Raw genomic sequence first — 20,125 nt, 5'->3', positions numbered from 1 at the left:
CCTGCCATCCAATGTGAAGCAGGAAGATTAGTTTCTGACAGTGTGGTCACATTCTATATATCTGGAAGGATATAGACTTCTGGGATTTCTTCAAAAATTATTTCTTTTATTTATAAATCTGTGCAAGCCATGAAATAAGGATACACCAATTATTTACCATTATCTTAGTTTTGGAGTCTTCTAAACTGGTAGAAGCTCACACTGGGGAGGAATGGTCAATGTTTTTCAAACTGTACAACTACAGACAATAAAGCACTCCACTCATGATACCTTTTAATGATTGCTTTATAACACTTAATAGAAACTAGCATAAGTGCAAACATTCTGAAATCTATTGCCAGATAAGTTTTTGTGCCTTGGATGCATTAATGATTAACTTGATTTTTTCTTCTTCTTCCTCAAACACATTTTGAATGCATGAGTAATTATACAGAAACTCCAGCTAAACTCCAGCTCTTACTTCTTATTTCACTCTTCACTCTTGCACTAGAAGGAGACACAGGCATGAAATATATAGTAAACAAAGACTGCATTCCTTCAGAAAGGTGTGCCAGAAACCCAAGATAGCTGGTGAAAGCTGAGAATATGACTTGCTTAGCTCCTTTTTTGTTCTTCATTATTCTTTAGACATCAATACAAGAAAAAGTAATTTCTTTAAGTCTTGAAACCTATTAGCCTTGTCACAACATGCCTATAAAAGGTAGATCTGAAACTATTTTAAATATAGTATTTCTTTCTTTATACAAAGGGATTTAACAATGATTGCTTATATCAACCTTCATTATTTTTCCACATAAAATATTCAAAGCCCATCTTGCTCTAACCTTTGAAAGTATAATCAAGTTAGTCATTGCAGAGCTGATTTACTGGGGACACAATTTGGCTGAGGAGCGTTTTTAGTGGCATAATGCAATAATTATATATTTTTTGCAATAGGGTTCAGTGCAATAGACGACAAAACAACTATCACGCACACAATAAATACCATTTAGAAAATGCTGCACTAAAAGGATTTATTTTGAAGCAATACTATTTGTAACAAAAGAAAACAATGGGTTAGAAGAACTAGTCACGAATGACCAGCTTCCTGTTTAATTCCTGTTAAACAAATCATTGTTTTTAATAAAAAAACAACTAAAAATTAGTACAAAAAAGCATATCAGAAATTTACTGTTAAATGCTGCCTTTGTTCTTCATTCAGAGAGTTTTCCGGCAAGTATTCATATGGCTCCAGGCAAAACTAGGCACCCAGCACAGTTTTATGAGGTTAAATTTATCAACAAAACAAAAGCTAAACGTGTACATACCTGCAGGAAAACTGGAAGAAAGGATGTTCTGGCTGAGAAACAGAATTTGAAAATCCAGACTTACTTCCCATTTCATATACTGAAGTCACATTTCTTTCATATTCCAAATATTAGAGGTGAGGTATTAACACAGGCATCCATCGGTAGAGAAATCACTCAGCAACCAGCCAAAGAAAACCCAAGTGCATTCTGAGCTGGTCTTAGGATTCTGCTGCATTTCTGATTGCTTCTTCCTGAGCAGCAAAATTTCCCACAATCAAATCCCTCCTAAATAGCACCCATCACAAAATCAGAGATGTCTAATTTCTCAAGTGGGAACAAGCAGCATCTCATTTCCAAGAGGATAAACAACAACAAAAAAAAACCTTATACGGTATTCTTTTTGCAAAGACGGGACACAGAATGCTGTCGGGAGAGAACAAGGGCGAGAGAAAAAGAGCGAGAGAGACCCAGTATCTTAAACAGCAGCCTGGTTTGGCAGTCAGCCAACCACCAGCATAACTTATTGCCAATGCTGCAAATCCCCCCTATCAGCTAATGACGATCAAGACTGCAGGTGAAATATGATTTTATCTCCAGGACAAGAATTCCCCTGGAAATAGAAAGACATATGACCTTGAATTTTGGAAAGGAAATAGTTTGTAAACAAAATAAATAAATAGCACCTAATCGTACTATGTATGTTGTTGTTACCGATCTATTGTTTCTACATACTCATAACAATACAAGGATTCCTTCGGCTAAGCCAAGTATGTTTAAAACATACTATATGGTCTTTGGCCATATAAATCAATGCATGTATTTTTTACAGATTTTATGTAAATCTGTGTCAAATTTGTGTTATTTATTCATGTCAAATTCATGTTACTTGTTTCATCTATTTTTGTGTTTTGTAATGAACGTAAAATTAAGTGCAAAATTAAGGTTTGCCTTCTTTGAAATGTCTCTATTTTGTATCTCTTCAGAGGTAAATAAAAATAAATTGAACGATCAACAGAAAGTATGAGCAATAACCACTTATCCCTCTCCCTCAATCTTTTCTGCATTATCCACTGCCAGTAAAACTTTGGCATCATGGAAATGGTGGGTTACATTGTACATGATTGCATTCTATAAAAAGGGGCCGAATTTAATATGCTAAGTAGAAAAACATTATCAAAACATTCCTTATAAAATTATACAGAATACAAGCAGGAAGATTTATGGCGGGGTGGTCTGTGGATTGAAAACAGCAACTCAATCAATTGAGATGACAGTAGGTGCTATGCCTAATGATTTGTATAATAGCATATAACTGCAACTCAGAAGAGCAATGGTGCAATGAAGATTATGAAGTACAGCATTGAGTTGTCACAAAGAAAGAATTTGGTAGAAACTGGCATGCCTGGCCTTCACATATTCCCTGTACCCGATATATGCCACTGAACCAACAAGGTCATTCTGTGGTGTCCATTTATTTGCAGACAGCGGAGGAGGGGACTGCATTGCTGAAAAATATTTGGCATATCCGAGAGTACTCTCTTTGGCAGGAATGACTTCACCTTCACATTATTTTTCAGAAGTATAGGATCCTTCCCATGCCAGTGAATAGAAACTTCCATAAGGAAAAAATGTCTGTAATGGAAATTTGCTTTTGTTGTTTGCGTACTCTCCGTGTATGATCTGTTTGAAAATGTTTGTGTCAGGGAAAAAGCGACAAATACGCATAGTTTCCACAGAAAAATAGATAAGGAGAAGCTACTCTCAATACAGTATTTGTAGTTACAACTATATTGTGGCCGATCAAGCTCACAACATTTCAGTTTTCTGAAAATGTCGAAGTGGCCTAATATCATTAAGGATCTGACTTTAGTTTTCTTTCTCCCTTAAGATTTCACTATAGGGCCTGTCTCTCTGTTCTTACAGAGTCTTCATATGGTCTTTTGACAAACAATAACTCCTATGAGAGGGTCATTTTATTTAAAATTATCCAAGATAGAAAAGAAAGTTGAAAAAACATCCCAGAAAATGTTAGGGCAAGCGATTTTTAAAAAATTCTAAATCTACTCAATTCATCTACCATTCAATAGCATGCAAAATCAATAACGAAGGTATAAAACATCAAACTAGACCACAAAAGAAAGATGGTCATCCCAGTGAAACAACCATCTACTAAAGGGCTGCAAAACCTTTCACAGAGGAAGCCCACATCCCAGCCCAGTCCAGAGTTTTGGGAAATCCAGATCTTCAAAGCATGTTTAAAGGAGACCACATTTTGCCCTCTTTGGGGGGAGGGGGATGCTGTTCCAGAGGATCGGCAAAAATACACTCCTGGGTCCCATCAAATAACATCGCTTAATGGAAGGGACTTAGAGCATGCCAATCTGCCTGGTTACATGAACTACGGTGGCGCAGTGGTTAGACTGCAGTATTGCAGGCTAACTCACTGCTCAGGTGTTCAATTCTGACCAGCTCAAGGTAGACTCAGTCTTCCATCCTCCTGAAGTCAGTAAAATGAGGACTCAAGATTGTTGAGGGCAATAGGCTGACTCTGTAAACCACTTAGAGAGGGCTGTAAAGTACTGTGAAGGGATATATATGTCTAAGTGCTATTGCTATTGCTACATTTTGGGCAGAAATAATAAGAGACACATGGGCTCTCAAATAAATGGGTCCTATGCCATGTAGGACTTAGTAGGTGGCAACCAGCACCCTGAAGAGTATTCAGAAGCACCCAGGTAACCGGTGCAGCTCACAGAGCAGAGATGTCATATGGATGTACATCATATCTCCACCTTCAAAACAAGTGAAGTTCTAAGTGGTCTTCAAGGGCAGCTCTAAATGCACCATACTGCAGTACTCCACATGTGACCGAATCAAATCAGGAGTGATGGAGAAAAGGGCCACTGAGTCCAGGAATGGGCACAATTGGAACCCAATACAAATCTATGCAAAAGTATTTCTGGCTCTTTGAGCAGGACTCCAGAAAGAACCCTAAACTGCACATCAAGTCCATCCGAGTGTGTGCAATCCCATTCAAAATTTAAGATGGAAATTTCCTGGGCCCTGATGGTTCATATAATCACAGACATTTAATCTTGCTAGGTAACCGTGGTGGCGCAGTGGTTAGCATGTAGTACTGCAAGCTACTTCTGCTGACTGCCAGCTATCTGCAATTTGGCAGTTCGAATCTCACCAGAATCAAGGTTAACTCAGCCTTCCATCCTTCCTAAGTTGGTAAAATGAGGACCCAGATTGTTGAGGCGATATGCTGACTCTGTAAACTGCTTTGAGAGGACTGTAAAGCACTGTGAAGCTGTATGTAAGGCTAAGTGCTAGTGCTAGTGGTGCTTAAGTTTGTTCTTCCCCATCCTAACAAATTGATGCAATATTTAAAGGAACAAGAAAACATAATGGTTACAGAACAGGCACACTAAGAAAACCTTAATAAAAATCTCTGACTATCAAGAAGAAAGTATTCATATAGTAGTATTTATTAATATTACTGGCTTATGAATATGATGACTGTTCATAGAGAAGAAAATGCAGCTACTGTGTTAGGTAACTGACCAAGAAGTGAAGGAAGGCAAAACTCATACAGGTAGTCCTCAACTTAAAACAGTTCATTTAGTGACCATTCAAAGTTACAACGCCACTGAAAAAAAGTGACATGACCTTTTTTCACACTCATGACTGTTGCAGCATCCCCATGGTCACAGGATCAAAATTCAGACACTTGGCAGTGGCTCATATTTATGACGGTCGCAGTGTCCGGATGTCAAGTGAACACCTTTTGCAACCTTCTGACAAGCAAAGTCAATGGGGAAGCCAGATTCACTTAACTAACATTTATCTAACTAACTAACTAACTAATTAATTAACTAACTAACTTAACAACTGCTGTCTTCACTTAACACCTATGGCAAGAAAGGTCGTAAAATGGGCAAAATTCACTGTCTCACTCAGAAGCAGAAATTTTGGGCTCCATTATGGTTGTAAGTGAAGGACTACAAAGGATTTCAACTTTGATCAGAGAGCCTTAAAATGAAGCATGTTGCAGCTATAATTGGAAATATTTCAAAATTTATGCAGAGATATTTATATTGAAATTAATCTGCAATTAGTCTAGCTCATAATATATAATGTATGTTTGTGTTCTATGTTTTCTCTTGAAAATGCATCCAGCCACTGAAATAAATTAATTTAACTCAATTCATTGCAATATGTTGACATTCTTTTGAAGGTATTATTTGGTGATCCAAAACTACCTAATAATCACTTTCCTAACAGGAAGGCATACTGTGCTAATGGGAAGAAAGTTATTCAGAAGGCATGACTAAAGAAGAAAGATAGAACTATAAGACTATAATTTTCTTTATGGATTCCCTTCTCTCCATTTACATTACTGCAAAAACATTCTCTTTAGAACTAGTCAGCTAGTCTTGTAATTGCTGTAATCAAGGACAATATTCTTTCTGAACAATTATATAATTAAGAAATCTATGACAATTTGTCTACAAATAGATTTCTATTAAGTGTATTTCTTTTACAAAAAAAGCAAATATAGGTAGTTCTCAACTTACAACCATTTGTTTAGCAACTGTTCAAATTTACAACCACTGAAAAAAGTGACTTACAACTAGTTTACGCACTTATGACCTTCCGCAACAACCCATGGTCACCTGATTAAAATTCAGACCCTTGGCAACAGGAATGTATTTACAATAGTTGCAGGGTCCAAGGCAGTGGTGAAATTTAATTTTTTTTACTACCGGTTCTATGGGTGTGGCTTGGTGGGTGTGGTGTGTCTTGGTGGGCATGGCTTGGTGGGCATGGCAGGGGAAGGCTACTGCAAAATCTCCATTCCCACCACACTCCAGAGGAAGGATACTGCAAAATCTCCATTCCCACCCCACTCTGGGGCCAGCCAGAAGTGGAATTTGCCGGTTCTTCTACCAGTGAAAGAAAGTGCCCACCTAATGCAGTCCCAAATAAAATAATGAAAAGATATTGATTACAGTCTGAATCTGATCAATTAGGAGAAAGGTTCTTCTAACTGAGACATTCCCCATGTACCTCTGTAGCTGTACTTGTTACAGATGGAATGGTAATTTTTTCTGATTCACAAAGAAAGCTCAAGGATTCAGGAAGAAAATCGCAACAGATGGGATAAATATCTCATTAAAGGCAATCGTAATGATGCAACAAGAAGCCGTTTCCAAATAGGAGTACAAAGACACATCATAGCTTTTCCACGTGAAAATATTAAAGTTCCCAATTTTAAAGACCATGAAGCAAATCAGTCCTCAAAATGAAGGAATTCCTTTCACAATTGTGAAATAGAAAAGCGATACACCTGTGCTTCAATGTGCGGGGGGGAGGGGAAGGGAGAAAGAGGGCTGAATCCTATGGAATCAATTTCTTGCATGATGGAAATAATGTACCTTTCTCTTATTTTCAAGGATATGGAAAAGGGAACAAGGGTGTTCAAAACAAGACTATGACAGGGATAGGATGAATCGGTGTGAGTGTGTATTCTTCAGAATATTTAACCTTATGCCCACTAGTGAAAGTGGCTTCTCAAGTTCAGAGAGATAAAGGACTTCAGTGTGCCTTTGGTAATGGCATTTGTTTTTGAAACAGGAAATGAGTTATATACATATACATATATTTTATTTGTCAAGCATGTATAAGATAACAGATATAAGTATAAACATGATTATGAATACAGGGAATGGATATGAATAAATGGGGACAGTAGGACAGGGATGGTAGGCATGTTGGTGCACTTATGCGTGCTCCTTACAGACCTCTTAGGAATGGGGTGAGGTCAACAGTAGACAATCTAAGGTTAAAGTTATGGGGTTTGAGGATGAAACCACAGAGTCAGGTAGTGCATGCCAGGAATTGACCACTCTGTTGATGAAGTCGTATTTTCCGCAATCGAGTTTGGAGTGGTTTACTTTAAGTTCGTATCTATTGTGTGCTCGTGTATTATTGCGGCTGAAGCTGAAGTAGTCATTGACAGGTAGGACGTTGTAGCAAATAATTTTGTGTACTACGCTTAGGTCAGACTGAAGGCGGCGTAGTTCTAAGTTTTCTAAGTCTAAAATTTCAAGCCTGGTGGCATAAGGTATTCTGTTGAGAGCAAAAGCGTGGAGGACTCTTCTCGTGAAACATCTCTGGACTCGCTCAATTGTATTAATGTCCAATATGCAGTGCAGGTTCCAGACATATGAGCTATATTCAAGAATTGGTCTAGCAAAGGTTTTGTATGCCCTAGTTTGCAGTACAATATTACCGGAGAAGAAGCTTCGCAAGATTAGGTTAACAACTCTTAATGCCTTTTTGACAATGCTGTTACAGTGAGCTCTGGGTCTTAGATAATTAGAGATGAGTACTCCAAGGTCCTTGACAGAGTGAGGGTCATCTACGATGTCGTCTCCGCCCACCTTGTATTTTGTGTTCTGATTTTTTTGCCAATGTGTAATTTTAAATGTGTTAGATTTAAATAAAGTGGTCATCCTAAAAAGGCTGCAGGAAGTTGAGTCACTTGGAACTAAGTCCTTAGTAAGGTGTGAGCTGGAATACTGTGGCTTGCTTCATGCTTGCTTCCAGAATTGGAGCAATTGATTTTGGTGACACTGAGTGTGAAGTTCTGGTAATATAAGAATCACAGATCAAACCATAGATAAGCATTCCTCCTGAAGCTGCCAAAGAAGTAAAAATGAGAACTGTGGATTTTTTTTTCCATTGGTAATTAGGCAGTTGTAGGAAGATGTGAATCCATCAGTGTGACACAAGCTGTCTCAGATTTAGTCTTTCCATTTATGAGACCAATCTTTTAACAAAATAATAGATGGATTAGTATTATTTTGTATGGTCAAGATTTAATGATTACTATAACAATAAATTATAAGGTGTTTTGTTCTTTTTTAAAAAAACCTTCTTCCTTTTCTGTTTCTTTTTTGTATATTTTAAACATGTTAAACAATGTAATGAGCAGAGAATAATTGCCCATATCTCACTGATTGCTTGTTGTTTGAAGAATAAGCAGAAAAAAGGAAGTGGAAGGATAAGTGTTGAGAGCCTGAAAAACACATAGAAAGCCTTCCGTATGTTAACTGCTGCCATGGAAATCACACAGCAAACAGACTCAGGAACTGTAAATCATGTAGTTTGATTCCAACCTATCTCACATACAATGACTTTACTATTTTATTTTTGCTATTTAAAACCAATACCACTGCATGCTAAATTCATTCAGAACTTAGGATATTCAGAAGATCATTCTTCTCAAATGCTTCTCATTAGCTATATGAAATTTCTATAGAAACGTCTTCTTGATTGTAAACTCTACATACAGAAATTTCCTGAAATCTCCTTTTATGGGCTTGAAGAACCAAAACTAGACAGTTCAATCATGAGTATTTCCTATCCTAGATTTTCTTGTTCATAGTCAAAAGTTTAAAATTTAACTTGGCAAACAGCAATAGCAGAGACATTGTGCTGCCCACATGTATTTAGTATCTGTTCCAAAGCTCAGCAAGAAAATCAATGAAAAAGGGTTAAATAGTATCTTTCCCTTCTATTCCTGTATTGAAAGTCAGTCTCTTAAGAAAATGCCAGAATACATACACACACACATCCATCCATCCATCCATCCATCCATCCATCTATCTAAGTATCTATCTATCTATCTATCTATCTATCTATCTATCTATCTATCTATCTACCTATCTATCTATAAAATAAAACTTTTTCTGGCAAGCACTCCAATTTAAAAGCAGAGACAGAACATAACAATTTGAAATATATCTTTTCTTTTCCACATGTTCTATGTTTTCATTTTAATCTTATACTTTTTGTAGTTTGTATTAATTTTTTTTCTCATTGTAATCTCTAATAAAATTAATAAAAAATGAATATAAAACTCTAGAAATATGCATTGGATCTGATCCAATTTTATGATTCCTATGTTCTTTCTAATTTCATATTTGATTTAGGCATTGTTATATTGTCTAAAAGGTATATAATGCCTTTAGTTGTAATTCCTGGTTTATTTTAAATCTTTCTCATCAGTTCTTACAATAAAAAGGTAACATAATTGTTTCCGTAAATAATCCATGTCTAGTAAAGAATATTGCATTCTTTGCTGCTAAGTGCGATTTTACAAAGGGAATTCATTGTCATAATTATTTTCTACTATTTAATCTAGTTATATACTCTTATATATGAAAGGAGAAACAGAGAGCAAGATAGGTATGCAATTACCTCAGTGATGTATCTTGTAATTTCATGTACCCAGAATAGCATATTTAAAACCCATTCTATTTCATCTCTAATTTTTAAAATAATATTTTTCTATTTCTGTAAGGAATGAAAACTAGGTTCAACTGACAAAGGCTAAGTGACATTAAGGAGATTATTCAGCCCAAATGTTGTTCTTGGAACCACACACAAAACATTTATGCCTTTGCCTCAACCTCCAGTCGAAGGACGCAAGCATACAGAAGTTTATAAAACAAATGAGTAAACATTGCCTTATTCCTATGTAAATAACTGTTCTATGAGTGAGTGAACAGGGAGAGCAAACAGGAGTTGGACAATGAGTTACAAGACAAAAAAAAAGAGAGAACAGATTGCTAATTGTTTGCTGCAGCTTTCTGTTTGACTGTTAACTGCTGCTTAGAGTTTCCTGAATGATTGACCATGGTGTCTGATTGGGGATGCTGCTTCTGATGACCTAAACAGTTCTAGAGGATACAAAACTACTAAACAGAGACTGGAGTTTGGCAGGGCAGGTCCTTTTTTTATTTGCCCTTTCCTTTTTTTTTTTTTTTCATTCTTCTTTCAGTTCAAGCTAGTCCTTATCCAAAGAGAGAGCTCTAAGAACTAATGGCCTAAGCAAGAAGATTAACTAGGGGAGAATCAGGATTAGGTCATTCTCTGACACCACCCAGGCAAGTCCCTCCAGTCTTCTTGGCAAGGTTTTTCAGAAGTGGTTTGCCATTGTCTCCTCTTCAGGGCTGAGAGAAAGTGAATGGCCCAAGGTCACCCAGCTGGCTTCATGCCAAGGCAGAATTAATAGCAGCCTTAAAATATCTGGAAGGGTATCAAATAGAAGAGATTAGATGACCTCTAAATGGTCTTTCTAACTTTACAATTTTATAATATTCTGAACAAGGTTTAACATCATCAAAAATATACCGTGTTTCCCTTATATTTGTTTTATATTTTTTTGAACCCTGAAATAAGCGCTTGGCCTTATTGCCATGCGCTCAAAAGCCCGATTGGGCTTATTATCAGGGGATGTCTTATTTTGGGGGAAACAGGGTAGCAGTATGAAACCCAAGTTATTTGTGATTTTAACATACATTCCATTTTACTGTGTTAATATGCTGGGGTATTATAATAATCTGTGTAAAGCGACCTATTAGCATTTCATTGGAACAGTAATCAATCACATATTGAATATAAATCAGCAGTGTAAAACTGCTGTTAAAAAACGCAATCGTTTAGGATGTATTTGGATGCAAACACATGTTGAATAATGTGTCCTTTAAGGAGGATTCAAACAAGTTGAAACTGGTACAATAGAAAGGATAGTAATGTGATAAGAAATGGTCCCATGAGGAGAATGAATAGACCTGGTTATGTTTAGCCTTAAGAAAAGATAACTGTTACTATTCTCTCAGTACATGAGATGGTGTCCCAAAGAAAATGGATTTTTTTCACATTATGTGACTTCCTAGATTTCATGAGAACTTGATGAGATTCTATGAGAACTTAAAAAGCCCCCCCCCCCCCCCCCAAAAAAAATATTCATTCAGATACAGCCAAATTCCTGTTACTAGAACTTTGGCTCTTGAGCCATGGATCTGATATATTTTTAACTAATAGGTTCCTCAGACAGAAAGAAATTGAAGACTTCAAATACTAAAGGCAACAATGTATTCTTCTCTGATCCAAAATAGAGGACAAGGAATATTGATTTTCAGTTATAGTAAGCCAGATTCCAATTGTAAGATAGGAAAAATTTTATAATGGTAAAAGCAATTTGCCAGTTGAATTAATTAATTAGTGAGATGAATGTGTTCATGCAAAGCTTGGAAAACAACAAAAGAATTTGCTGAGGATGCATGAAAAAGAAGATTACATTCCATTAACTAAAAGGCTCTTCCCAATCCTGTGAATATATGATTATTTTCTTCTCTAACAAATTTATCCTGAAAAGGATCCCAGTTCAACTCTGGTGATATAAAACTAGTTTTGCATGACAAGTAGTGACTTTAGAGAGAAATCTGCCATTTATTTCAAAGGAAACATCAAATTCTTTCATTAAGATGCAGATGCAAACAGTGCATTTAATCTTATTTGCTCCACTGGCTTGCATCTAGACACTCACAGATGACAGTTCTACAAGAAATCAAAATAGCTGTCACTCTGACTAAGGGATTAAAAAAATGCCTAGTTGTTAGCAATACAATCCCGTCCCATAAGACAATGTACTGCATACAAGTATTCAGAAATGCATTCCTCTTTAATGCAGTATGAAATTTTTTCTTTTCTTTCTCCTTTTATCCTAACTCGACAAAAAGAATGTTTTATCACATTGATTTTAGGGTACAAATAAATGCTCCAATGTCTGAATCTATTATTATGTCATAAATTGTACGTAGCTACACCACCGTAACTTACATGCTGAAGAAGACTGTGAACATTTTAAAGACTCAGATGATACTACTGTAGAAACTAAGCTTAATGTGAAATGGAGCTTGAACTAAATTCAAGGAATTTGTTTTGTGTTAGACAGAAAGTCCTCTATTCCAAAAAGGTCAGAAACCCTACTCATTTGTGGATCCTTACGTCTGCTGCCAGTAAAATTTGCAAAGCTTTCTGTTTGTTATATTTCTTTCTGCTCATGTGTTTAAAGTGCTTTTATTTATTTAATTACAAATTAAGCAAACAGCTAGCCAGACAGGCAAGTATGGATTCTGCGTAGCAGCAAATGGAATGAAGATATTAAAATGCCAAGTCCCTAAGTTAGTTTAAGAATTAAAAACAATAGATCAAAAAAGTTCAATTCAGATATTAATATTAGCCCTCACAAAACCACATGCATACTTCCAATTTTCAAATCATGTATCTTTAATGGAAAATTTTTCAAAGTTTTGTAAGTTAAATTCACAGATGTCAACAAGTGTTTACAATTTAAAACTGAGTTTAAAACCTCACTGAAGTGTTGACAAGAACTGATACAACTCTGAAAAATTCCTGGACATAATAGCCCGATAACACAAGAGCTTCCAAAATTAGTGTTCCTTATTAAGGCTTAGGAAACTGTTGGCTGACATTCAACTACCATCAGTTCCACAAACAATCCAAAATACTCCTGATAAAATATTTGAAGTACTTATACTTCTTGGTTCCAACCTTCAAAAGCATATTGAAGGTCATTTTAGTCCACAGGAAAATAGAATATCGCGTGTGGGGGGGAGGGAGGGAGTCCTCATTTATTGACCCTAATTTGGATCAATAACTCCATTGTTAAATGAAATTATTGTTAAGCAAAACATCACATGATCATACTGACTTACAATAGCAGTTTCTGAAGTCCCGGTTGCAAGTTGTTAAACAAATCACCTACAAATATTAAGTGAGACATCACATGACTGTGACTTGTCACCTCCTGCCACATTGTTGATTTCGCTTGTCACAAGCTGCCTGGAAGGTCACAAATGGCTGACACATGACCGAGGGATGCTGCGATCATTGTAAACAGACAATGTCTGCTAAGTCTCCAAGTAGTAATCACATGACTGCAGGGATACTGTAAAGGTCATATGTGTGATGGCTGGCTGTAAATCCATTTTTTCAGCACTGTTGCAACTTTGAACTGTTGCTAAATGAACGGTTCTTAAGTGAGGACTATCTGTATATCAGAGAGTAACTAAAGACATTTTTTACAAGAATATCTTTAAAATATACATGATCTTATGTATACATGATAGAACGGAACGGAACGGAACGGAACGGAACAGAACAGAACAGAACAGAACAGAACAGAACAGAACAGAACAGGAATTTTTATTGGCCAAGTGGACACACAAGGATTTGTCTCTGGTGCATAAGTCTCAGTGTTCAAACAAACAACAAAGTGATAGGTCACAGTTCATAAACTATAGTTACAATCATTAATCATAAGATACAAACAAGAAGTGATAAATTGTAAGATACCAATAGGAGAAGGTAGTAGGAAAGACGAGAAGAAGAAAAAAGAGAAGATGAGAAAGATGAGAAGGAAAATAGCAATAAAGCCTACAATATGGGCAAATACCTTTAGGCCTAAGACAGTGCTGTGGGAATGACTGTAGGTGTTTAGTAGAGTGATGGCATTGGGGGGGGGGGGAAACTATCTTTGTACCTTGCTGTTTTGGCATGTAATGCCCTATAGCAGTGATGGCTAACCTTTTTGCCATTTCGTGCCAAAAGTGGGGGGGACCATGGAGGGGTCGAGTGTGCATGTGCCCACAACCATAATTCAATGCACCCCGCCCCCCTGTGCATTCATGCGCGACCCCCGCTTTTGGCATGCAATGGCATGGTGGGCCTGGTAGGCTCATTTTTTGCCCTCCCCAGGCTCCAGAGGCTTTCTAGGAGCCTGGGGAGGGCGAAAACGGCCTTCCCCACTCCCCTGGAGGCCCTCCAGAGGCCAGAAATGGCGTGTTTCCTGACTTCCAGTGGGCCCGAAAGGCCCAAAAATCAGATGGCCAGAGCATACATGCAGGCTGGAGCTGAGCTTGGGCAATGCTCGCGTGCCCAAAGATATGGCTCCACGTGCCACCTGTGGCACACGTGCCATAGGTTCGCCATCACGGCCCTATAGTATTGTCCTGAGGGGAGAAGCTGAAATAGTTTGTGTCCAGGATGTGAGTTGTCTGTAGATATTTTCTCAGCTCTCTTTCTGGTTCATGCAGTATACAGATCCTCATTGGAAGGCAAGCTGGTTGCAATTATTTTTTTCTGCAGTCCTAACTATCTGTTGAAGTCTGTACCTGTCCTGTTTGGATGCTCTGCCAAACCAGTTATTGAGGTACAAATGAAGACTCAATATTTTTTCTGTAGAACTGTAGAGCAGATCCTTGGACAATGAGCTTTCTGAATTGATGCAGGAAGAGCATTCTATGTTGTGCCTTTTTAGTGATGGCTCTAATGTTAGGTGTCTATTTCAAGTCCTGGGATATAATAGAACCCAGAAACGTGTAGGTCTCTATTGTTGATATTATGTCATCTAATATTGTAAGAGGTGGTAGAATATGTAGCATCACATTTCATTTTACATGACATTTTTGCACTATGCTGTATTATGAAAACAAATATGAATACCGTACTACATACTGTCCCCAAATTGGTGAAAATGTGCCTGAAAATTGTTTCTTTTCCTAGTTGCCATGCTTTCTGCCCCTTCCATCCTTATTTTAGTCTAGATTTTAATTTATGCTTCAAGCCCCATTTTTTGTAGTAGAGCCTACACTTAAGAGCAGCCATTTGTAGAGAAACTGAAGATACAACCATCAAACTCTCTTTCAAGAACTAGGATTGGTTTTATATACATAAATTGGTAAATATAAAAATCAGAACGTATGATGAAGTATAACCAAAATTATAACACTGTTAATAAAATAAAAATTCATACAGAATAGTGATTAAATAAGTAACATTTGTAGAAACTAAAAATATATCCACAAAATGTTAATAAAGAATTAGCTCAGTCCTTTAACTTACTACAGGTCTTAATTCTAGCCATTTAGACCATCTATTGATCTGTCTTGAAATATCTTATTTCAATACAATGATATTTATAGATTATATGTATTCTTAATTTTGCAAATAGTATATAGAATCTTATATTTGATATATAATACAGATGAAGGAGTCTTTGTTTTCTTACTCTCAAATTGTTTCAAAAGGTCAACATATCCAATCATCAGCAATATTGCTGGATGTTGGAAAAATCAAAGTTGACATATCTGTGGTAACAATGAGACCAGGTAGATTTTGTTCTATAATAATTTGATATCTGAAATGCCTCTTTTACTGTCCAGTAAGCTTGTGCAAATCTCTTCTGGTTCTTAGACGTACCCAAGGAAACCACAGAATTAATATGAAGCAAAGCGATGTGATCTGACCAGAGGGAGGGCAATTATAAAAAAAAAAACTCTTAAAAGGAAGCACCATTCAAAGCTTTGCACAACCTCAGCGTACACAAAAATCTAAAATAGCTATAAGCAATAGATATTTTCTCTATTTCTTAGTCATTAACAATCAGCATATTTAATTATAGAACTCTAAGCCAAATAATTTACATACCATAGCGGGGAACTAAAATTATTTTATATACAGAATTATTTTGACGACTTTTAAATTCTTTAATTATAGTTGGTTTACTGGTTCACTACAGAATTGTTTACTGAAGAATTAGGATAGTAGGAATATGAAAAATACCTTGAATTGAAAAGCTTTCCTGCACATTACATAGAAGCTATATTTTATCTGCCATAGACAATAAACTAGAATAGATTATAGAGGGCTACAAATTCTACAGTTTTAATATTGGCAACTTTATGTGGATAAGCTTATGAATAGTTTTGAATAAAAACATGTAACATTTTTCAGATCTGAACTACTATGAATATAAAATAGATTTTTTGAGCGCAAAACTCAAAAATATTTTTTAGCACAGCAGGCCAAAACATACTCAAAATAGTCAATTACATTATTTTACATATTTTTTTCAAATGTAATTCACATGCAGAAAAGAGATCTCAAGATAGGAGAGAATAAATGATATTCTCTTTACAATGCTGTTCCTTTCCAATCTGTTACTATACTGTTTGATGAGCTTCCCACCCCCTACCCTGCAAAGCTGAATTATCATGAAGAACAGGAAAACGTATAGGATAGTTAAATGTGCGTCTGCAGCTATATGAGGATTACATATGTGAGTCTGAATGCACAGATTTGGCTATAGGAGATTCTCTGCATATTCTCTGGGCATAAATTTAATGTGGATTCCATTGAATTTATTGAGTATACAATATTGGTATAGTCAATTATATTAACCTTGTTGTATTTGCTTTAAGGCCATAGGAACGAAAAAGAAAAGAATGAAATTAAATTTGTTTTTTAAAGTCCGCCTGATTTTAAAGTGTTGGAAATTTATCTATAGCCTGGCTTTACTCTGCATTATCATTGTGGACATCATTCTATCTGGCTGCATTTGGCTATGGAGAAACTGATCTTTCCTTCTCATATCCTGTTCACTTTACATCAGAGTGGATTCGATTTAAATCAAGTTGATTTAAATCACAATTTAAATCATGATTTAAATCACTAGTAAAAAGGCTTGATTTAAATCAACTCGATTTAAATCATAATTTTTAAAGAGCAACTGTCATCTCTGCTACTCCTTTGACCCACTGTTGACTCACCGATAGTCCCAGTGTTGCAGAATATACAGCCTCATGCTACATAACTAAGCTCCATTTCATGCTGAATAAACTAAATTATTTATGTATCTTAAATAGAAAACTATCTTACGATAGATTTTTACCTCAAAAGTTTTTTATTAAAATACATTCGATAAAAATCAAAAAAATCCGATTTAAATCAAAAAAATCCGATTTAAATCAAAAAAATCAGATTTTTTTGATTTTTTTTAAAAAAATCATTGATTTTTATCCACCCTGCTTTACATCCTTCTTTTTTAAATCACTCTGCTGACAATGCCTTTTGGTTTTGCTTGCAGTTCTCTGTGACTACAGAAGAGAGTTTAATCCAAAGTCTCTCAACTGATAAATACAAATCCTCTCCACACTCTTTCAAGGTAATCCACGTTAACTCTCCGTCTGAGTATGTGAAAACTGCTCAGTTAAGTCTTAGGTTTAGAGACTTACAGAAGTTTCTGTTAATGGCTGAAAATATTAATATGTTGTCAGATGTACAGAACATTGTCACATAAAAGATGGTGATCAAATGCCTGTATTCTAGAATTATAGATCCAATAAGATAACAATATAGATATACATATATGTAATTATATTCCTTACTATATTTATTATCAATGACAAATAGCAATAGACTTCAACTTTTATACCACTTCACAGTGCTTTACTCTCTAAGCAGTTTACAGAGTCAGCCTATTGCCCCCAACAATCTGAGTCCTCATTTTACCGACCTCAGAAGAATGGAATGCTGAGTCAAACTTGAGCCTGGTGAGATTTGAACTGCCAAATTGCAGGCAGCCGGCAATCAGCAGAAGTAACCTGCAGTACCGCATTCTAACCACTGCGCCACCACTGCTCTATGTAAATGTAAATTCTGAAGAATAAGTTTAGCTTATCCTATATTTTTAGAACATTACAATTCATTATGTTGTCTACAGCAGGGGTCCACAACCTCTGGGCAGTGAGCTGTTTGCAACTGGGTTGCAGAAATGGTGGGCGAGCACGTGTGCACATCCCCACGTGCATGATCAGTGGGTGAGCGCATGCACATGTGCTCCATTTGTATGAGCAGTGGGCCCATGTGCACACCACTAGCACAAATGGAGCTGCTCACTTGCCGGCTGCTCACACAGAATGATCCCCTCTTCCCCTCGCTGGTCCGCAAAGTAGGAAAGATTAGGGAATTCTGGTCTACAGGAGCTGTGGTGGTGCAGTGGTTAAAGTGCGGTATTGCAGGTAAACTCTGCCAGGAGTTCGATTCTGACTGGCTCAAGGTTGACTCAGCTTTCCATCCTTCCGAGGTTGGTAAAACAAGAATCCAGATTGTTGGGGGCAACATGCTGACACTGTAAACCACTCAGAGAGTGCTGTAAAGCATTATGGAGCAGTATATAAGTCTTATTGCTATTGCTACAATAGATGGTAACTGATGCTAATTGAATATACTTGAATAGTAAGCATGGTCATTGGACCTGGATTATCTACATATAGTTTCCACCTAATTAGGGCAGGACAAGCATTTAGGCTGCTTAGATATTACAGATGCTCTCCCTGGATGTGCTTGTTTGGGTTCATGTAATTTCTGTTGAACCGGTGTGGTTCATTTCCAAGAACAATTTTTAGATAGCTCATAGAAGCTAATAAAAACTAAGAGAGCTTCTAGTGAAATTATTTTTTAATAACAGGCAGCATTTGTAAAGTAAGCATAGATCAATTTATATAAACTGATCAGCTGTTCTCATTGCTCAATTTATAGATTTAGGGAATTTAAAAAAAAAACCCAGTACAGACAGAGATAAGATAGCAATTCAAATGAAGGAATAGTTTTCAAGGTTAAAACATTTTGTACTTTCCATGTGGGCAGATTCAAGAACTACAAATGATTTGACTAAAGGGAAAGTAAATTTCAAATATGAATGAAAAGAAATTAGGCAGAATGGCTATGTATCATGTGTAATTGTAGCTTTGAAGCAATGGATTAAGCATAATGATATTAAACTACATTTGGTACCTCTTCCTAAGGAAATTTCCTGACCAGCTCCTTTACCCTCCTTAACATCAAGATTAATACCGGACCACCCCAACGAAGCCCTTGAAGTGATGTCACGGTGTCTGGAGGCCGTGCGGATCTGGATGGGGAGGAACAGGCTCAGGCTCAACCCATCCAAGACCGAGTGGCTGTGGTTTCCGACGTCCCGATATAGTCAGTTGACGCCATCGCTGACTATTGGGGGCGAATCGCTGGCCCCCACGGAGAGGGCTCACAACTTGGACGTACTCCTGGATTCACGGCTGTCTTTAGAAGAGCACTTGACGGCCGTGACCGGGAGGATTTTTCATCAAGTTCGCCTGATTCACCAGTTGCATCCCTTTCTGGATCGGGACTCCCTACACACAGTCACTCATGCCCTCGTCACCTCCCGCCTGGACTATTGTAACGCTCTCTACATGGGGTTCCCCTTGAGGAGCACCTGGAGGCTCCAACTGGCGCAGAGTGCGGCCGCGCGGGGAGCAACATGGCGCTCCCGTGTGACACCTCTCCTGCGCGAGCTGCACTGGCTCCCGGTGTCTTCCGGGTGCGCTTCAAGGTTTTGGTCACCACCTTTAGAGTGCTCCATGGCTTAGGACCTGGTTATTTACGGGACCGCCTACTACCACAAACAGCCTCCCACCGGCCGGTACGCTCTCATAGAGAGGGGCTCCTCCGGGTGCCGTCAGCCAAGCAGTGTCGACTGGCGGCCCCCAGGAGGAGGGCCTTCTCTGTGGGGGCACCCACTATCTGGAACGAGCTCCCCCCGGAGATACGGAGGATCCCGGATCTGCGCACTTTCTGCCGTGCTCTTAAGACCCTCCTATTCCAGCAAGCCGACCTGGCCTAATTTTCTCCCCTTTCTTTTAAATTTTTAATTTGGAATTTTAATTTGTTTTAAATTATTGGGATTTTTAATTGTCTTGGGCTAAATTATTTAATTTGGTTTTAAGTATGTTTCTAACTTTTGTATTTATGTATTTTATTTTGTGCCTGTTCACCGCCCTGAGTCCTTCGGGAGTAGGGCGGTATATAAATTTAATAAAACATAAACAAACAAACAAACAAAAAACAAACAAACATTATGGCATCTTATTCCACATCACTCTTGCAGTCTGGCATTTTAAAATCCATTTTCAAATCCACATTCTGATAAACCTCAATGTCTATTTCATCCAATAAAATCTGCTCCTTTTATGTAGCATCTGTTAAATCCATTTCTATTGTGGCAGACTATCTTAAGAGTAGTTTCTGGGTTCCGTTCCCAAATATTCTTGATTTTTTCTATAGTAAAGTAATAT

The 20,125-nt window shown here is 37.2% G+C and overlaps 1 protein-coding gene across 6 annotated transcripts in view; it reads right to left on the bottom strand.

The window, feature by feature from the left end:
• Nucleotides 1–20,125, bottom strand: part of PLEKHA7 (pleckstrin homology domain containing A7) — a 121,427-nt gene that overhangs the window by 75,646 nt on the left and 25,656 nt on the right. Inside the window, exon 1 of one of the 6 annotated variants that reach the window (XM_070933632.1) lies at nucleotides 1,308–1,660. The exons of the other annotated variants lie outside the window; for them this stretch is intronic. Within the exon in view, the coding sequence (XP_070789733.1) occupies nucleotides 1,308–1,378 (71 nt within the window). The 5' untranslated portion in view covers nucleotides 1,379–1,660. Of the gene's footprint in view, nucleotides 1–1,307; nucleotides 1,661–20,125 lie in introns of those variants that run through there. 6 annotated transcript variants of the gene reach the window in all.

The sequence above is a fragment of the Pituophis catenifer genome, unplaced genomic scaffold, assembly GCF_029215685.1.
Source record: "Pituophis catenifer annectens isolate HBS135680 unplaced genomic scaffold, rPitCat1.0.hap2 SCAF_1, whole genome shotgun sequence".
Taxonomy (NCBI): domain Eukaryota; kingdom Metazoa; phylum Chordata; class Lepidosauria; order Squamata; family Colubridae; genus Pituophis; species Pituophis catenifer.
The sequence above is the reverse complement of the archived record's forward strand: the minus strand, read 5'-3'. Positions and strand labels throughout refer to the sequence as shown.